The 15,847-nt window shown below is 51.1% G+C and overlaps 1 protein-coding gene across 1 annotated transcript; it reads left to right on the top strand.

Annotated features, from left to right (window-relative positions):
• Positions 1 to 2,768: 2,768 nt before the first annotated feature.
• On the top strand, positions 2,769 to 14,968 carry ASB18 (ankyrin repeat and SOCS box containing 18). Its single transcript, XM_005244451.3, has 5 exons — positions 2,769 to 3,015; positions 3,989 to 4,256; positions 12,234 to 12,732; positions 13,392 to 13,505; positions 14,363 to 14,968. Exons 1-5 carry the CDS (start codon positions 2,775 to 2,777, stop codon positions 14,546 to 14,548), a joined length of 1,308 nt encoding a protein of 435 aa, XP_005244508.1. The 5' UTR covers positions 2,769 to 2,774; the 3' UTR covers positions 14,549 to 14,968.
• Positions 14,969 to 15,847: the final 879 nt, after the last annotated feature.

The raw sequence follows: 15,847 nt of genomic DNA, 5'->3' as shown, positions 1-15,847 counted from the left end.
TAAGTCATTATTAATAGATACACTTGATCTGAGGAAGTAAAATGCTTAATGTTTTGTTAAATGAGGTGTACTCTGCAAACAGTCGTATGCAGGGAGAAGGTTAAGATGCTCCCCCCGCGTTAGAGATTAATGAGTGCGAGGCTACTGCTAATGAAGTGCTCATCCTCACCAGCGTTTGGAGCCTGAGTCCGTGCAGAAATGTCTTTAGTGAAGTGAGGACACGTAACGATGACCCCAGGCTTAATTGCTCACAGGATCAGGCCCTTGGACCTTCAGGATCTCGAGGCATGGGGACCAGGATGCTGGGAGGACAGGTGATGTGCCCAAGGCCATGCAGCATGGCAGTGGCAGAGGAGAGGGTAGGGCTGCAGGGTCCCAGCCTTTCTCCACCACCCAATATCACTGCCCAAAGGTGACAAGTAGTTTACAAGCAGCCAACCCCCTCCATTTTCCTTCAAAACCCAGCCGGTGACTACTCCCTTGGTCCCGGCCAGCCCCAGAATGCTCCACAGGTGCCCTGGCTGCCAGCTCCTCTCTGCAGTAGATCGCCTCTGCCTGTACAGCAGTGTTCTCCTTAAAAACACTGAAATATCTTTTAATCCTGACATCACTTTCCACTTACCAGTGGAAAAAGCACTTGACTTGGCTGGCAGGAGCTCAGGCGTGTGCGTTTATATGTGTCGTTCAGCTACAAGAGGACTTTTTCGTTCTGCTCTTGCTGGCCCTGGCTATTTTTAACCCCCTCCGTCAGCGATGCTGTTAATTCTGTCATTACCGTGACCCAAGAAGTGAGTGTTATATGCAAATAAACGCTGATTAAAAGGCTCACGAGAAGGGGTCACAGGGTATTTCAACACGCTCTCAACGGCAGTTTAATGCCAGACGCACACACCCCTAACAAAATTAGCCCACGTCTGACCGAGAAGGTCTAGACTCTCTGCTAAATATACCCAGCTGCCAGCACGGGAGGTGGTCCGTGCTGTGGGAAGATGATCCCCTCAATGTGAACAAGGGCACGTGAAGGCAAGCTCCCTCCACGCCACCGTGGAAATATTACAGGGTTGCTAATGAGCAGAGAGGGAAAGTGCGCCAGGGCTGCGGAAACGTGACCCAGGACAAGTCCCTGGGGAAAACGATCCCACTCTGTGCCACTCCCTGGGCCTCCAAATCTTCTCCTACTCCAGCTCAGGGACCCCAGGGGATACCGAGGCTATTTTTCATACCAGAGCAATGCTTTGAGGAGGTGGTTCAGTTCATAGCAGAAGGGTGAACGGGCTCAAAGGCTGGGGGTAGCAGAATAGCAACAAGTGGTAAAAGAAAAGAGAAAGGCAAAGGGATCTGGAAGTTAGAAACCAACCGAGCAGTTGTGAACGGCCAGGTGGGAAGCTCAGCCTTGAGTTCAAGGGGGAAGAAAGAAAATGAGGAAGACCACCTTGGTTGACCTCAAATTAGCTCCCACTGCAGCTACAGGTGAACAGGGACCTCAAGGCAGGGGGTCTTTTACACAAGGGATTAATTTACACAGAGACCCTAAGTCAGACCCCCCCGGCTCAGTGCGATCTCATCCTGGACGGACACACTGTGATCAGTTTGTGGCTCTGCGTTCATCCCATGGTCTCCCAGGCCAGGTGGCTGGATGTCACCACAGCCATGTTGAGGAAACCCACAGAGAAAACTCAGACGACTCTTGCAGCATGGGCGTGTTGGCCCAGGGCTGGCACAAAGACATTCATGGTCACCCACAGGAGCCCAGCAAAGTCCCCACGTGCAGTGAGCTACAGAAAAGGTCTCAAACATTTCTTCCAGCCTTAGGCTGACTCCACAACAGAGGGAACCACGAAGCATTGCAGCAGTCCCTCCACATCTGGTTGCTTTGGTATGGTTTAACACCTTCCTGAGATTGATTTTGATTGTGTTTATTCCCCAGGGAGGTGGGGTGGGAGAGCTGGGAGGTTGTGTCACCCAGAGCTTCCAAGTCGTGGGATGCCAAGGACTATTCTAGTCCCTGCTGTGAACTTCTCCTGTGACCTTGAGGAAAGGAGCCAGGAGCCTCATGGCAGCAGGAGCCAAGACGCTCCGCCGGTGTCCGTCCCTGTGCTTAAATGGCAGCAGAGGCTGGGCGCTCCCTCCTATACAAGGCATCGGTGGGGAGAGCAGCTCCCCTGGCCAAAGCCCCGGGAGGATTTGGACCTCACTGGCTTTTGCCAAGCGCTTTGGATCCCTCCATCCAGGGACATGCCAGCATGCCAGGCTGCGTCATGTTGGCCACTAGTGCAATGCCCAGATCTTTCCATATAGCAACCATAAGACTGGAGACCGGTATGAGTCCCTTAAAGAGAAAAAAATAAAACAAACCAGTGTTAGGGAGAGAAAAAACTCACTTTGTCCAAATTCAGAGTACACAAATAAGTTTCTATGGGGTTGGGCAGATAGGAGCTGACTAAATTTATTATTTTTTTTTCCTTCTTTTTTACCCTGTAAACCCTAGGCACCATTTTCCTCCCAGCCTAAACACCTGTGTCCCAAGCTACAGCCTGCAATTAAATCAGCAATTTAATCCAAGGGGTGCTGTCACAAGGCAGCCCAGTGACCGTTTGACCCTCATTGTATCGCGTGCCCATTATCACCTGACCCGACGAAGTTATAAATACAATGACAATAGAACCTTAACTGGATTATAATTAGACAATGAGCCCAGAAGGATGGAAACAATGAACTATAAAAGCTCGTCTGTCCTCCCAGCTAGGACCTACACACACACGGGAAGCACTGGAATGGGCGAGTTACCAGGACCTGTAACAGAAAAGCTACAGATTTCCCCCAAATTGGATTTGGAGCATCCTCTGACGGCTCACGCTCCGTCCACCAAGTATTACACAGCCCTGGTCACCGGAGACCTGAGAAGCCTCGAGGTCCTGACTGACCGATACTATCAAGATGTCAACCTGGTTTTTGAGATCAGTAAAAATGAGCTGGAGTGGCAAGTGAAAAGTCAAGCATCTTATGGACTCTCAGGTACTTTTCCTTTAAAGGCTAGTCCAGAAAAATTAAAAACCCAGTATTTACTAACCCTAAATAGGAGAGGTGCAGTGCATTTAGGTACCTAACGCTGCTTTTATAGAGCCTGTTCCCAAGGTGGCTGGTTCCTGGTTAGCTGACTGTGCCCTGCAGCCCTAGCGATAAATATTCAGCACTTTCTTTTATTATTTTCTTCTCTTCTGCACATACTAACCCACCAGAGGGGCAGAGAAGTGTAAAAAGTGTGTCCACATGATTTTTTTCAGGTTGGGGCATGCTGCGGTTTAGGCATGCCTGCAAGAGGGCTCGCAGCCCAAATTCCCCGTGCAGGGGCTCAGGAAGAGCAGCCTGGTCCTATCTGGGAGGAGGAAGACCCTCACAAGGTGGTGGTACCTGGTGCCTCCCAACCACAGATGCTCACCAAGCGCTGTGCATCTATCAATGGTCCTAGAGGTCCCAGAGCTGCCAGGAAACGCAATGCCTTGCTCTAGCTGAACCCAAACCCAATGCATCCCATGCCCAGCCCTGCATCACCCTCCCAACACGCTCCCACCTGGCTTGCGTGCCCTCAGGCTCAACCCAGTCCCAGCAAAGACCATATATTCCTCCCCTGGGTGCAGGTGGGGTATTTGTGAGCTGCCTTGTAGCTCCTGCCAGCAAGGTTGTGCGCAGAGGGTCCCCTGTACAGCTGGTGGCGGGCAGGGTATTGGTTTACCCAGCTTGTGCCATGTGAAATCCTGCTCCTGGATGCGCACACACCAGGGGAGTTTTGCTTCCCCTCCTGCCAATAGCGCTGGAGGCAGCCACCAGCTATAACCAGGCTCTCTGAAACTCCTGATGCCACCAGGGAGCTGAAAGAAAAATGGAACAAGCAGCGTCTTGGTCTAGTTTGTTGGCAAGGCTAGTGCACAGGAGGTGGAAACCCAGCGGGTCAACCCCGGGCATCACCCCCACCCCCTTTTCCTGGCAGGGCTGTGGTCGCTGGAGTACAAGCAGGAGCTGACCACCCCACTGTGCCTCGCCGCCCGTGGGGGCCATGCCGCCTGCCTGCGCCACCTCCTCCGCCGACGGGCCAACCCCGACCTGGCACCGGGGGGGCGCGCACCCCTGCACGAAGCCTGCCTGGGGGGGCACGTCGACTGCGTCGAGCTGCTGCTGGAACACAAGGCTGACCCCAACCTGCTGAGTGACGAGGGTCTGGCCCCGCTGCACCTCTGCACCACCCAAGACTCCCTAAGGTAAGGAGAGGGACCCCCGTCAGCATCCCCCTGCCAGTAACCTCACTCTGCATCCCCTGCATGCAGTCCCCAGTGTGCCTTTGCCTCTGCAGGGTGCAAAAAATAAAGGTGCCACAATCCCTGGCAAGGCTTCCCGCATGCTCCCACATCTCCTGGCTGCATCAGCTGCTGCGGCATGCTCAGCTTAAAAAGGGACATCCCGGTGCCAGGCACATTGCACAGCCCACATCTCCTTCCTGTGGACAGGAGCAGCCCAGCTCCACATGCTTTTCCTTCCTCCTCTTTTCTGATGATTTATCCTAAAATCGCTATGTCTCAAATCCCAGGTCCAGCATGCTTTCCCCTGGGAGATGCTCAGGATGGATCTAGTCATGGGGCATGTAGGTTAGTCTGACCTCCTGCACTCCTCAGCACATGCCAACCCCGTCTGCAAGGGAATATCAGTGCCGATCAGGGCACCCACTTCTCCTAAAATCCCAGCCCTAGGGCTGTAACAAATGGATGGGAACAATCCTCCCACCTCCTCACCCCACGCAAGCCACATACCGACCCACCTTGGCTTATATCAGGGTTAAGGCTCAGCCATATGCCCTTCTCACTGTGGATCAGCATCAGCATCACACAGAGGCAACCATAAACATTACCTTGAAAAACAAGCTTTTCATGCATGCACGTATGTCCCAGTAGGACTTTAAATGCCTGAATCATTAGACCCAAGGAATCCGGATTTTTTTTATTTTTTTTTTATTTTATATATATGAAGAGCTCAGCCCCTTGATATCCTGATGAAACTGCTTAGGGCCATAGAGAATTTCATCATCTGCCAGCTTCAGTGAAAACCCACCCCAGCTCCAATCCTCTCCCCTTAAAGCAGGCAGCAAGCTTAACTAGGAGTAGGTGGTGAAGGCAAGGTTCCCACTACAGATCAAATGTATCATAGGCCACGTGTCAGGGAAAGAGCTCTGCAAAAGAGAAACAGCCAGAGAGGGAAAGGTTTGCAGACATAAACATCTCGAGCCTGGCTTATAAATAAGAGTCTCTGCAAGACAGCCGAAAATCTAGTATTAATCAAATTTTGGTTCATCCAAAAATTGAGGGATTAATCAAATGCATCCTTGGTGCAATGAGGGTTGGAAGGAGCGGGATGGGTAAGGGAGGATGCTACAAGCAACCCTTATCATTAATAAGGAGCTAGTTTTAATTCCTTCACCCAAGCACCCTTTTGACCTTAAAACCTTCACTCCCCAAACGCCTCGGGGCGGGGGTGGTATTTTAGGCTTCACCAACTTCATCTGCCCCCCTGCAGTGATAGGGCACAGAAACAAGCCTGGTGCGTGGAGAGGACCCCATGGCCCACAGAGGTCCAGGTGCCCTGTCTTTGGCCAGGTGCTTCCCAGCTTGGAAAAATATAAACAGATATTAAAAATGAGCCATTGTCACTGATTTACATGTTATTTCCCCCAGAAGGATGGAGGGGCATGGCAGGTGAGCCAGCAAACGGCGACACGGGGATCAGACAGACGCAACGTGGAAACAGCTGAGTTATAAGCCCTTGAATATTGGGGCTTTATAATGGAAATGCTGAGAGACCCTTAACTACGCTACCCGGCGCTACGGGGGCTTCTACAATAACTAAGCCAACTCCCTTGAAAGATCAAAAATTAATAGACATTTCAGACAGGTTTTGAGGTTTCGACCACTGCTTTTCAATCGCAAAGACTTTGCTAAAGTTGGAGACTGAAGAGGTCAAGCTTTAGGTAACACAAACATTTCCTCTTTGATTAGGGGGAGACTACTTTACCTTGCCTTTTTTTTTTATTTTATTTTTTTTTTATTGAGTAGTAGATTTTAGGTCATCCTTAATTTTTTACTGACAATAAAGAGCAGGTCATTGACCTACATAGAGAGCTATTTTATTTTTCTCCCTCTCGATAACAATGGCCAGAACACCTATGTGCCGGGTTCTTCTGTATTCCCATATACTCGGCAATTCACCATGGGGGCAGGACTTAAAACCTTTGAGCCTCTCAGTGACTGGGATAAAAAAAAAATTATCTGGGCTTCCTTCCAGCCATTTGAGCTTCAGAATCCATGAGATTTCAACAAAAAGGATATCAGAGCTTTAATCTAGGAGCTTTTTGAAGAGATGGGAAAAAAAAAAGTTCCAGTAAAGTTCAGTCTTACCTTCTTCACTTTAGGAGCTGTTCATGCCAACGTCGGCCTATTTAGTAGAGTTCCTCTCCTTGACCTCTTTTTTACAGCAGAGATAATTAACATGGTGGGGTAAGATGAGTCTCTAAATTCACTGCACTCTCTCCCTGGCGCTCTCCCTTTTCCCTCTTAAAGCTGGGATGATTAAAGGAGTCTGCCTTTATTGGCACCCCGAAAAAAAATAAAATAAAAATAATTGAGGGGGAGAGGAAGAGTCTCAACTCTCCCGGCGGTGCCGGGGGGAAGAGCAGGCATGGGGCGATGGGAAGGCACATCGAAGGGATGCAGGATGTAGTTCCCGCCTCCCATCGCGGTACCCGCAGCAGAAGGGATGGCAAACACTATCACGTTTGTAGAGTCCTCCTTCAGATCTGCGAGTTGGAAAAAGCTCTCTAAAGATCCCAGGTTTCCCATGCAACCAGGGAGAGCCTACCTGGAAAGAAATCTCCTAGGGCTTGCCTTCTCCAGCCTTCCACATAGGGTGGAGGGCTAAGTCAAGCCAAGGGATCAGAAAACAAGATGTCACCCCTAGCTCCATGCATCTTGGTCTTATGGCTGAGCAACACCCTCACGTTCACCTCTTCAAGCTTCCTCTCCACCCTGGAAGCTGAAACCAGAGTTACCTCCTGGCTCCGAGCCTCCGGCTCAGAGAGGTGGGAGATAAATAGTGTGATGAGTCACTGCAGGAGGAGAGTCGGTGTCCAAGGGGCTCCATGCAAGAAATGATGGGGTAGGAAGTGAGCACAAGAGCTGCCAGCTCGGGAAGACAGGATGGATTTTGCTTAGGGGATGGAGATGAGGATAACTCATCATGGGAGGAATTAGCAAAAAAAACAGGACCCAAGCAGGAAGGCAAGTACCTCAAAAAGGCAACATGACCAAGATAGCAAGGCTCCTCAACACCAGGGAGATGAGCACTAACCCACTGTTGGAGGCCCCAACCCCTTGGCACCCTCCAGCTAGCCCAGCATCGGCCTGGCCACGCTGTCCCTTTGGCTGCGGGAAGTAAGCATTACTAGAAAGAAAAAAGAAAAAAACCCCAAAACACTACAGATTTTAAACACCAGCATTTAGCATCATTGTCCTCTTCTCTGTTTAGCATTGCTAAAATACAAACCTCAGCATTTGGAACCACTGTTTTGGAAATTCATCTCCCTGCCAGGGAAAACCAGCTCTTTAATAGGTCCTGAGCAAGAAACAAAGAGCCCAAAGCAGACACAGAGGGCAACCCAAGACCCGACCCTGCTCTTCAGAGAAGCTGCTCCCCAAGTTGGTGTGATGGCTCACACAGATGAGCATCCACGACTCACAAAGCTTTGGCAAAGGGGCAGCGCAGGGAGCGATGCTCCTGGACTGGGGTTTGCTCGGTGGCAGCAGAGCAGCCCCTGCGCTGGCACAGCCAGCCCTGCCACCACCAGCCTTCGGCACCAGCTGCGGCTCACCAGTAGGCTTGCAGTGCCTGAAAAGATTTTTGTCTTTTAAAGAAGAACAGTCTTCCTTTCTCCTTTTTTTAAGAAATTAATCAGAATAATCCTTGCATTCAGAGCCAGGCTTGGGAAAGGCTGATTCTTCCGAGTGGGAGCAATCCTGCAATAAATCAGACACAGATGGAAAGACGGTCACTCAGATGCCGTGAAAAACAAGCAAGCAAAGGATGGGAAAGCCTCGCTCCAGCCCTAGGGAGGGGCGGAAAACACCAAACAGGAGATTTTTCCTTCAGCAAACTGGGGGCCCGAGTATGTTTTTGGGACAGGAATTTTCCTCCAGCCTCCTCTGCCCCAACCTCCTGCTCCTCCTGCTGGTTATTCATCGCATCCCATCACTTCAAGCTAAATCCCACTTTCCCAGCCTGGACATTTTTTCATCCCAAACTGAGCAGCATCCCTGTGGGGTGCTGGGAGCTGCTGCCGGCAGGAGCCACCCTGGCAAGGAGAGGGCAGGGAAGGGGGACGGGTACGTCCTGCCCAACCTCACACCAACATCTGCCCCGACTCTGTTGATGGGTGAAGAAGGAAAATAAAACCCAAAACCTTTTATTGCCTTTAACTGAGCCAGGGCCCCAGTGCAAGGCAAACCTGCAGTACTAACACCAATTATCACAAATTAGTGCAACTTTAAGCTAACAAGTGACTTGCCCAAGCAAGGAGACATTCACGTGTGTTACCCACCACCAGCAAATGAGTTAAGAAGGGTTTGGAAGAGAGTTTAAACTAGTCTAAGTTAGGCAGAGCTATGTGTAAGGCTGGCTTTTTGAGGGTATCGCTGCCACTGGAGAGCTGCTCGCCCAGGTCAATGGTACCAGGCTGGATGGAAAACAAACTGGTTTGCTTTGTCACCCCGTGTCTAAATTTCTGCCGAACTAAACCCATGCCTTCTTGCAATATTCCCAGAAAACTGGAGAGGAGCCCTCAAAAAAAAGCAGCAAGTGACTGCTGAGCCTTATTTAATGGGATATTAGTCTAATCTGACGGTGAACAGCAAGGTATTCATTAAAAAAATACAAGAAGCCAGAAATGCTGGTGAAGTGTTAGAGCATATGAGTTCATGAGCAGAAATTAGAGGCTCAGATAACAGCATATAGCCAGCAAACATGAACGGCATCTACCCAGCACCTGCTGATGCCCCATACATCCAAACAGGAGGCGCGTGCTCCTAGCAGGGGCCTGCTATTCCCATTAAGCAGAGAAGATCACCCCTTATTTATAGCCCCCAACTAACATTCCCTCTTTGCCAAGGGAGGAGTATCCAGGGGAAAATTCAATATAAACCGACTTGGGTTTCTTCCAACAAGTTACCCATCGAACTTGACAACAAAATAGAATAACCCTTCAGCAAAATAGCATCTGGGAAGGATGGCATTTCCACTCCAGTAACTCTAGAAAAATATTTGGGATGTCTAGCAGGAGGCCAAGAGGAACTGAACTCCTGTATTGAACTCCCATCCCACTCTCGGTAAGGGAAAACCCCCATGGCAAAGCGAGGGTGCTGGGCTGGAGGGGCTGGGCACAGCCCTTGGCTTTGCCAGGCAGCCCATGATGTACCACCCTTCACCCGGAAAATAAGGGCAGGGGAATATTTCCTCTCTTGCCTATGCAGGTGTCAGTCTTCAGCCTGGGCACGCTCCATATGCGGCACTTGCCAAAACCAGCACAGGGCTTGTGCTCAGGGTCTCCAGGTATAGCCACCTCCTTGCCTGGGAAGGAGCAGAGATGCTTTAGCCTGATCTAATTTTTCCTTTAAAAAAAAATTTTAAAAAAATCTCATGGATTAGGTTGCTGCATGTTTTGCAACCAAATCAGAAACGTATTTTTTTCCCATTTTTCCCTACAGAACCATCCTTTGGTTTGCCCCAGCTGTGTTAGCTTAGGGTACCAGAGTTACCCATGGTGTTAGGATTAATGTTAGGATTAAGCTAACCCGGAGAGGTCCAGAGAGAGTCATTATAATCAGGGCTACAGATTCCCTGCTGTAAGGATGAACAAAGCTGGTAAATGTGACCAGAGTTGCGTGTCATTTGCTCCAGCAACAGACCCCCTCCAACAAAGTTTTACTGACCAGCAGGAAGCCCCAAAAAGTCCTCAGCGAGACGAGCTGTTGCTTGAGAAAGAGATTCAGCACGTTTTAGAGTAAAAAGGGAGCTGCAAAGTAAGGATCTGAGGGTTTGGGGGCTGGCACAACCGCACGCTCCATCTGCTCACCCACAACTGCATCCCTAGCAGAGAGCATCCGTGGTGGATGCCTCCAGCAAGGTCCAGTGAGGGCTGGCAGCATCTAGGAGCATTACCCCTGCAAAGGCTGTGGGAACAGCCCATCCACACAGATCCTGTCTGCAGGATTTTTTCCCTGGTAAACTCAGGCTTGATACACATGGGAAAAGCAGCCCCAGGAGGTTTTTACAGATCCTGCACCACCAAGGACAGCGAATGTCTCACCAGCTCCTATCAAATGTGGGGGGAGGTGATGCTGCAGGTCCAGAAGGATTCAAGTAGATTATTTTTTTTTTCCCCCCATATATGATAGCATTCATCTGGGCCATGAAAAACAAGCTATGCCTTAGTACCATCCTTCCTCTCTAGAGCTCCTCTTCTTCCTCATCCCTCCTGTTGGGAGGGAGCAGGCTGGGACTCCACTCCCCCTCATTTTGCTTCTGTATCAGCCCAGAACCTCACTTAGGGCTCCAGGTGACACCTGAGCTAAAAAAAAGAACATATTGGAGGAAAATTAAAGAAGCAAGAGGAGTTCAAAGGCTGATACACCTCCCTAGACAACAGCAGCCACTGCTGAGGCTTCCTGAAGGATTGCTCTTCCCACCTCCCTGGCAGCATCTCTTGGGAAACACGAACTCACCACATTTTCAAAGTCTCGCTTGGACGGCACGTGGGTCTGGCCCCCTCCAAAAAATAGCTCCTCCGTGCCACAGTGGTGAGCTCAGCCCCCATGTGCTAACCCAGCTGCTGACAGCCCTGCCCAGGCAATGACATTGAGCCACGCCAGCCCCGGCAGCTCCCAGCAGGAGATGGAGCAGTCACTTTGATTCATTTAGACTGGCTGATCACATCCATTTATTCACATACACACCAAAAAAAAAAAAATTAAAAAAACTTAAAAACCACAAAAAAACAATCAAAACCAAACCATCAGGGCACACAAGGCATCTTTAACCCCACCTGTTGTCAGAAGAATGCAGATGGAAAGCTTTGATGGGAGCTGGTGTCCCTACTTTTTAGCAGCCACAACCCCTCATTACACCCACACACAGCAACGTTAGAGAGAAAGAGAGATGGGAGCATTGCTTACCTTAATTTATTCCTCCTGGGAACTGCAGGTGCTGCTCCTCCATCATCACCAGATGCCAAACAAGCCAGCAAAACTAATTTCTGCAGGCTTAAACCACCTGCAAAGGTGTTACTTTCCAGAACAGGGAGGAAGCACAATCTTTTGGTCCTCTCTGGGGCAGGAGCCCAACACAGACATTTGGGTACCTTAATGGGAAAAGAAGAATCTCTTTTTATACGCAAACAAACCCACACTGAGGTCTTCTGCTGCACAGAGGCATTACTGAGGGTTTCCCTCCATGTCAGCTTGGTCCCACCACAGATTAAGGTGGAGACAGCAGTTTAGGATGTTTTCAGCTGAGAAGCTGTGTGGATGTCAGCCAAGGGGTGGGATTGTATAGATCATCTCTGTAACAGCCCAGGGCTGCACCCATACTGGGAGATGAAAATGCAACCAACAGACTGATGGCACAAAGGGACCCATCATGCTATGTGTCCTCATCATGTCCAGACGCATCCCACACCCCTTACTGGCTGGGGCTGAGCCAGCAGGCATGGCTAACTGTGGGCACTGCTCCTGGGCGCTGCCCGACCACCAGTACGGCCAGCATCACCATCCACCACCTGGGATGGTGGAACCCTTGTGGGTCAAGGACTGCCAAGGTGGTCAAGGATGGTCAAGGTCATCAAGGATAGTCTAGGATGACCATTCATGAATGATGCCGGTCAAGGGCAAGAGGGAGATGTTGCCCAAATCACCATCACCCTCATTGCGGTAGGCACCACGGCACAAGGCCACCCTCCCCGGCCTCTGCTGCTCCCTCCCAAAATCCCTGAGTGCCACAACTGCCATGGCAGCCCAGCTCCAGCATGAACCCCATCCTCACCCCACCACCTCCCACTCCACCGTCCCTCACGGCTCCCACTCCATCCCACGCCCCCCCAAACCCACCTGGGTGGTGCACACCCCAGCCTCCCCATCTCTTTGCAGATGCGCCAAGCTCCTGCTGAGACACGGGGCCACCGTCGACCTGCCGAGCGAGGATGGGGGGGAGACGGCTCTGCACATGGCGGCCAGGCACTGCCTCTGCGACCATGCCCACCTCTATCTGCGGCACGGGGCGCGCGTTGACGCACGCAGCGCACGGGAGGAGACAGCCCTGGGCATCCTCTGTGGGCGGGCACCAGGTGCCGGAGAGGGCTGCCTGAAGCTTTGCCAGCTGTTGGCTGCCCACGGCGCAGACATCAATGCCCGGGATGAGATGTGGAGAAGCCCCTTGCACAAAGCGTGCGGGGCCTCCAACGCCAGCCTGGCGTGCTTCCTCCTGCGGCACGGGGCTGATGTCAACGCCATTGACTACGGCGGCATCTCCCCGCTGGGCTGCACGCTGCAGAGCTCTGCCTTCAAGAGGGAGCTGCAGCCCCACCTCACCGTCCAGCTGCTGCTCAACTACGGCTCCCAGAAGATATGGCCCCCTGCCTTCGTCAAGGTACCGACCCCAAAACAGCCCCCCTGTATCCCCTTGCACCAGGGATTTTGCAGCTGGGGTCGGGGTGCTTGGGGAAATAAAAAGCCCAGGGAGGTTGGGAGAATCTGGGAGAACCTGGTGCAGGCAGGGAGAGGGGATCATGCCCTTAGGGTTGGTGATGCTGCTGGGAATGATGGAAATGGAAACACTGGCATGGTCTGGCAGTAGGGAAAAGCAGGCAGGGTGAATGGCAAGATGGAGCCAGCATGGGGGACCAGCAAGGAGGATTTTTCGTCTGCCTGGGGATGTCTGAGACAGGCTTGGTACATCAGCCATCAGTGCAACCGCCGTATGGCTCTGCGTTTCATTGATTTTACATCAAACAATAAAGAAAATATTATACTGACTTAGCATGCACAAGCCAAAAATGTAAATAAGAAGCAAGGGCTGCATCCAGAGGAAGAAGTGCCACAGCAAGGCAGGTCTTCCCACCACATCACAGGTGGAGAAAGATCTCCAAAGCATGCCAGGACAAACCCTGCACCTGCCTCATACTGGCATGGGACTATCCCAACCCAGACCACATCGGGGTGGGACAAGCCCTGGCTGCAGCACATGCATGCTCTCCCGCTCTGGGACATGCACCTCCGCCTGAAGCCCCTCACGTTGCCCATGACTAGGTGCTGAAGTCCTGTGCGGCTGTGCCAGAGATCATCGAAGTCCTCTTCAATTCCTACCCACAAATCCCTGTCTCCGAGAAGTGGGCTGAGGCTGTGCCGGAGGAGGTGTTTCAGGTAAGACGGTGCTGGCAGTTTGGCAGGGATGGCCGAGCCCCTAGGAAGGGGTTTTATCCAGCAAGAGTTTTTTCCCCACCCAAACTTTGGGGGGAGGGGGGGTGGGGGGGGAGAAGTCCTCAGAGCACCCCCACGCATTCGATCATCTCAGCAGCTTTGCATCCCTTTAGCTCCATCAACCCCAAAATCCCCATTCCTGCCCCTGTCCTGCAATAAAATACAATCCCAGCATCTGGAAGTGACCCTGAAGCTGGATCACTGCCCGGGAGGAGCCCACACCACTCCTTTTGGTTTGAAGAACTTATCTCCAGACATACAACAGGTATGGCCAGCCTGCTCTCGAATGATCTCGGATGGCTGCCTTGTCCCCACAGCTCTTTGGTTAGCTTGGCTGCAAGGGGGAACGGCTGCTGAAATGCAAATAAAGCTCTTCAGCACATTCTAGGGGATGGGAGAAATGATTTTTATTCCGAGCTAAGGAAAGGTTGGGGCTGCACAGACCAATCCTGCTTTGTTTCCCCCTCTTAGAAACAAGCGGGTCTCTTCTACATCAGCTCTAAGGCTTTCTGCAGGGATGCTGCTTCCAGTAGGCGTGAAAGCATCCCCCCCAAACAGCGCCTGCGGTGAGGCTGGGTTTCTTCATGTGTGCTTCCACAGGAGAATTCTCCATCCAGCCTCTGCCTGCAGGACCCACATCAGCCCACGGAGCCCTAACCCACGGGCAAATGTCACCCGTGGGTTTCTTACCTCCTCCCCTTAGATCTTCATCTCAAAAGTATCTCTGGTTTGTTTGGCTTAATGAGAAAAAAATAAAACGAACTGATGCTCAGGTTCCCCCCTCACCCCTCTCTTTGCAGCAGCACCAGCTATTCTATGAGTCCTTTTTCCGGCTGGCAGGCACAGTCCGGTGCCTGCAACATTTATGCCGCTCCGCTATTCGGAAAAAGTTTGGGAGCAAATGCCATTGCCTTATCCCCTTGCTGCCTGTGCCCAAGCCTTTGCGTGATTACCTGCTGCTGGAGCCCGAAGGAATCGTGCTTTGAAGGGCCAAGAGGAGCCGACTGAGGTCTACCATCCACCCCTGCCTTACCTTACCTCGTCCTCCCTCGGTGTAGCGCAGCAGCATCCATTTCTGTCAGCCGAGCGAGGGAGCACTGGTTTTCATGATAGATGGTTGTTTTTCAGGGATTTATAACGTAACTAAAATGTGCTTTCGGCTGTAACTTTGTATAGATTTTTTTCTAATTGTGCTTTAAATAGATTATAAAGAGTAATAAAATGATTAGTAGCTGTTACAAGCATGCTGCAGATATGAATAATACTCATTATAAAGGATCTTGACAAAGCAGCGGGGCTCCTCAGGTGTGCAAAGGAAAGCACGCACAGCAGATGATGACTAAAATCAGCCCACGTGGGCATCAGATCCCCTTGGATAAATCTCCCCTGTGAGTGGCACAAGCAGAACTGGGACCAGAGGTGCAGCTTGGAAGCTGTTAGCAGGATGCAATATCCAGTGGCATTAATATAGACCAGAAAATAGACCAGAAATCTTTTCTTTTTTTTTTTCTTTTTTTTTTCTTTCTTTTTTTTTTTTTTTTTTTTTTTTTTTAATGTAGAAGCCACCAAGAAAGAGCTGGTTATGCCATGCAGAAGTGGAGGTGGGGAGTGACCCCCTATTTCTCCCGGCTCCCCACAACCCAAGGCACTCACCAACACCTCCTGTACCCATCGTCCCATTGCTGCCCCCGGGCTGGCACGTGGAGGGGCTGGAAAGCCTGGTGGCAAGCCAGAGTGGAGGAGTTTGGGCTTTCTTTTCACATGGTGACTTGGCAAAAGGCACCAGGAGGAGCAAGGATTTGTTTTTCCAGACCCTCAGGCTCCCCAAATTAATTTCTGTTGAACCAAAGCAAGGGCATACACGTGCCCCTTGGAAGAACAGCTGTCCTCATGCTAGCAGCTCTGCCACAGCACTCACCAAATTGTTCCTCTGCTTAATTACACTCACCATTTAAAAATATATATAGAAATAAATCAGCCTTTTTGCATGTTGGACTGGACTTTGCACCAGCACCCAACACTATGGTGGGTTACACAGCCGATGTGTGCAGGATGCTGGCAGCATCCCTGGCTCCCAGAGGGAGCGCGGTAATGGGGAGGGTAAGGAATTTCCCCCCTCTCAGCTTCCACCTGCTGCTTCTGCAGCTTCCTTCACCCTTTAAGTTGTACGCAGGTGTGCAAGGGCATCGCCAAGCCCCCCCTCATTCCCCATGTTCCCCATGTTTCGTGGCTGAGCCCTGAACCACACGGGAATGCCCCACAGAAAAGCCCCACACCAAATCTCT

This window comes from Falco peregrinus, chromosome 8 (assembly GCF_023634155.1).
Source record: "Falco peregrinus isolate bFalPer1 chromosome 8, bFalPer1.pri, whole genome shotgun sequence".
In the NCBI taxonomy this organism is placed as follows: domain Eukaryota; kingdom Metazoa; phylum Chordata; class Aves; order Falconiformes; family Falconidae; genus Falco; species Falco peregrinus.
Note: the sequence above shows the minus strand (reverse complement) of the source record. Positions and strands in the feature narration are given on the sequence as shown.